Raw genomic sequence first — 5,000 nt, 5'->3', positions numbered from 1 at the left:
ACACTGATACTCAAGTTGTTTGTTCTTAAAAGCAGTATCATTGTGACACAATAACGTATCACCAGCTACAACTGAACAGTAAACGCTCTCTTGTATAGTCTCCAGAAACCATATAGCGAAGTCAAGGCCGAGGGCGTTGAATCAATGTTTTACATTAAATGGACTGTCCTGAGTTTGCAGCCATTGTAAGATGTTTGTTGGCGACTACTATTTCATACTAAATACATTTTCTTGTTTAGAATACCAGTGTCTGTATATCGAATGTGTTCGCGGTCGTTTACTATATTTGTAGCACTCAGTGTTTGCAGGTGGTTCTCTGTACATACAAATGTTACCTCTATATGTAAGTCACCTGCTAATAAACGAGATACACAGAACAAAAGTTCATTCTCCTTTTCTTTTCTGTATCCTTCTTTCTTTCTTTCTTATATTCATTTCTGTCTTTCTTACGTTTTTATTTCTTATCTTTCCTTTTTTTTCGAGACGGAATGTAGCCCAGTTGTAAAGTACTGCCTGTAGCGGGTTTCCTCTCTAAGACTATATATCAGAATTACCAAATGTTTGACACTCAATAGTCGATGGTTAATAAATCAATGTGCATTAGTGGTTTCAAAACAATTGTGTATGATGTTATTATGCACCGCACCGCACCGCACCGCACCGCACCGCACCGCACCGCACCGCACCGCACCACATCACACCATACCACACCACATCACACTACACTAAACTACACTACTTTGCCATACCAGGATTCTATACTGCACTACAAGAAACACAAGCAGACTATACTACAGCACAATTAATCTGTGGCGACAGTGAAATGTCCTCTGGGCGACAGACCCACAGTTTAAAAAAAAAATTGTTTTGTTTAACGACACCACTGGAGCACATTGATTAGTTAATCATCGGCTATTGGATGTCAAACATGTGTTTATTCTGACTCGTAGTCCTCAGGAGAAACCCGCTGCATTTTTCCTAATGCAGTAAGGAATCTTTTATATGTACTTTCCCACAGACAGCAAAGCACATACCACGGCCTTTGTCCAGTTGTGGTGCACTGGTTGGAACGAGAAAAAACCTAATCAGTTGGGGTGGTTCGATCCTGCGACGCCAGCACCTCAAGCGAGCACTCAACCGACTGATCTAAATCCCAGACCCACAGCGACAATAAGATATTCATGTTAAAGGGACATTCCTGAGTTTGCTGAGTGCATTTTAGTATTTTTATTAGATAATCAAGTTGTTTTTTCTGGCAAATAATATATTTCTACGATTAAACTTACATATTAAATATATTTTCTTGTTTAGAATATTAGTGTCTGTATATTAAACGTGTTTCTGATCGTTCTAATATTTGTATTAGGTTAAATTTCATTTTATTTCCTAAAATATATTTTTTCGTACGTTCGAAATTATTTAAAGACAAAATCCAGTTTGGGCTTCTTACAAATATTAACATGACCAGAAACACATTGAATATACAGACACTAATATTCTAAACAAGAAAATATATTTAATATGTAAGTTTAATCGTAGAAATATATTATTTGCCAGAAAAAACAACTTGATTATCTAATAAAAATACTAAAATGCACTCTATATTTCAGCTTTAAAAGTTGTTATTATTATTATTGCTATTATTACAGTTACTATCATTTACTATCATATACAAGTAAACATGTACATGTATTATTATATATTATTATGTATATCTTTCATCATACTGTAAACCATCTTGTTGTGGAACGGTACGAGGGTTATAAAGTTCTGTTCTGTTCAGTTCTCGTGGTAAATAAGATAGGAAAATCGAAGAATGGCGCGTCAGCTGCAAAAAACCCCAACAATAATCTAATCGAAATTCTAAAATGCACTCTTTATTGCAGCTTTGAAAGTTGTTACCTTTATTTTCCATTTACAGGAACCTGCCCTACTAGTGAGTTTATCGCACGCAATCCTTAGATTCAGATCGCTACCGCTTCGGCAATAATCGGTCTAGTTTCTATGACGACCGGAGTCGTCGTGAAACAACAGTTTCATTGGGCTTTTATCAGAATTATGAGTGCTATAACGAAAATCTGACTATTGTGTGTCCGTAATAGACATTTTTTTTTATCTAATTGAAATTGTTAGGTTTATTCTCTCTGACTATAACGAGATGGACAAATATAAATAAAAACAGCAATAACAACAACAACAACAAAACTAATTTGAGAAATGAACTGGTATTAATATATAATAAAATATAATATACAATGGAACATAGGAAACGCAATAATACAAGAAGTTTATTTCGCTTTTCTTTTTACTGTAAATGCTGTATATGTTTATTACATATACATTTCTGTAAAAACCCCAAAACCCCACACATTTGGACATCAACTAGAAACGATTGGTGAATTTCAGATTTTATTATTTAAGTAATATTAATACTATATTTTATTGTAAAAAAGGGTAAACCTTGACAGAACCTGACTTACCTGTTTTAATATAATAATGAATAGATGGAAATGCAAGTACGCTGGTGGTTATAGTAACTGATTAGATTTGAAGTGTGTATTTAGGTACGGAACACTAACTCCAAATATCAGATTCGTATTGTATTATTGCATTATTTGTATTTTCACAGTGCAAATATCATAGCTTAACCTGATATACAACAGAACCTGAATTGTGTACCATTTTCACAGTGCAAAGATCATAGCTTAACCTGATATACAGCAGAACCTGACTATTGTACCATTTTCACAGTGCCAAGATCATAGCTTCACCTGATATACAACAGAACCTGAATATTGTACCATTTTTACAGTGCAAAGAACATCGCTTAACCTGATATACAGCAGAACCTGAGTATTGTACCATTTTCATAGTGCAAAGAACATAGCGTAACCTGATATACAACAGAACCTGAATATTGTACCATTTTCACAGTGCAAAGAACATCGCTTAACCTGATATACAGCAGAACCTGAATATTGTACCATTTTCACAGTGCAAAGAACATAGCATAACCTGATATACAGCAGAGCCTGAATATTGTACCATTTTCACAGTGCAAAGATCATAGCTTAATCTGATATACAACAGAACCTGAATTGTGTACCATTTTCACAGTGCAAAGATCATAGCTTAACCTGATATACAACAGAACCTGACTATTGTACCATTTTCACAGTGCAAAGATCATAGCTTAACCTGATATACAGCAGAACCTGAATATTGTACCATTTTCACAGTGCAAAGAACATTACTTAACCTGATATACAACAGAACCTGAATATTGTACCATTTTCACAGTGCAAAGAACATAGCTTAACCTGATATACAACAGAATCTGAATATTGTACCATTTTCACAGTGCAAAGAACATAGCTTAACCTGATATACAGCAGAACCTGAATATTGTACCGTTTTCATAGTGCAAAGAACATAGCTTAACTTGATATACAACAGAACCTGAATATTGTACCGTGTTTGGACCATTAACACAAATTATTGAGGTTATGTTTAATTTTCATCCGGCTTAATTACATGCTCTGGGTGGGTTTTTTTAATTATTGTTGTTGTTTTTAAGTTGTTTTTTTTTAGGGGGATAGAATGAAACCTTGTCATACTATCTTTTGAACACTATCACAAAAAAAAAAAAATAAAAAAAAATAATCGCCCGTACTATCAAACGATTTACAAATCTTTTGCACAGTTTAAAAGCAGTTACACACCACCAAATGATTTAGATTTTTGGTGTATTTGTTTTAAGACCACATCTCATTTATTTTCTAGGAATGCCACACGCGAAAGCGACTACCTTTAGAGCCCCAGTTATACTGGCTTCTAGTGTGGCCCGAGTTGGCGAATGTTCCACAGTTGTGGTCGTGGATGTCGTGCTGTGTAACACACCTGGCTATCGTCGTCAGAAAGGTACTACCATGTAAAAACGAGGGGAAGGTCAGTAAAATATTACATTATCAAGGACTGAACTAATTTTTTTGAGTAAATAAATATGTGTTTTGGGAATCCTATACCTTAAAGGTTGTAATTTAATTTCAATTTCAAAATGTTTAATTTAGGAATTGATTGAAGTTTTTTTCCCTGCTAACTACTGTTAAATGTTAGAAAGAGTATACCTGTGAAATGTAAAATTCATTCAAATTTGGGGCGAGATGTAGCTCAGTGGTACAGCGCTCGCCTGATGCGCGATCGATCTAGGATCGATTCCCGTCGGTGGGCCCATTGGGCTATTTCTCGTTCCACCCAGTGCTCCACAAGTGGTGTAACAAAAGCCGTGGTATGTACTATCCTGTCTGTGGTATGGTGCATATAAAAGATCCCTTGCTGTTAATCGAAAAAGAGTGACCCATGAAGTGGCAACAGGGGTTTCCTCTCTCAATATGTGTGGTCCTTAACCATATGTCCGACGCCATATAACCATAAATAAGATATGTTGAGTGCGTCGTTAAATGAATCATTGCCTTCCTTCCTTCCTCATTCAAATTTCGTGAATTGGTTAAAAATGATGTTACTCAATAAGACCTATAGCTACATGTGAGATGGCATGTCTGTATTAATGTACCACGCATGTGCAATTTTTATTTTTATTTACATGTAATAGTACGTCATTCTCTACAGTGTAACCCTAACGTTTATCAGAATAAAATTCATTGACATCCATTGTCATTGTTAAACATTGCACTTAAGAACTTCCTCTTTAAATATGTTATTATATGGAAGGGTACCCTTTTATTATTTTAAGCCTGCTGGGTCTGTCTCGTCGTTTCCTCTAGGCATACACGATCTAAATGTAATTTTACTTTGTAGGTCATTGGTGTATAGTACCCACATGGTCTACAATAAACGGTTACATAAATGTCTTATTTTTCACACGTAATCTTTATTTCCTGTGTCATAACAATACCCTGAAAACTGTTATTGCAAACTACTGACGTCACGAGTCGTTATAGCAGTTTCACGCTTGCGACCATCGCGGTTTCTAAAACTGA

At 35.3% G+C, this 5,000-nt stretch overlaps 1 protein-coding gene across 2 annotated transcripts in view; it reads left to right on the top strand.

Moving 5' to 3' along the window:
• LOC121372309 (glutamate receptor ionotropic, kainate 2-like) overlaps positions 1-5,000 on the top strand; it is a 22,070-nt gene that overhangs the window by 5,198 nt on the left and 11,872 nt on the right. The window contains exon 3 of one of the 2 annotated variants that reach the window (XM_041498604.1): positions 3,784-3,921. In XM_041498604.1, the coding sequence (XP_041354538.1) occupies positions 3,784-3,921 (138 nt within the window). Of the gene's footprint in view, positions 1-3,783; positions 3,949-5,000 lie in introns of both variants that reach the window. The other variant, XM_041498603.1, reaches the window with a different exon arrangement.

This window comes from Gigantopelta aegis, chromosome 4 (assembly GCF_016097555.1).
Source record: "Gigantopelta aegis isolate Gae_Host chromosome 4, Gae_host_genome, whole genome shotgun sequence".
NCBI classification, from domain to species: domain Eukaryota; kingdom Metazoa; phylum Mollusca; class Gastropoda; order Neomphalida; family Peltospiridae; genus Gigantopelta; species Gigantopelta aegis.
This window is presented reverse-complemented; position numbering and strand designations above follow the sequence as displayed.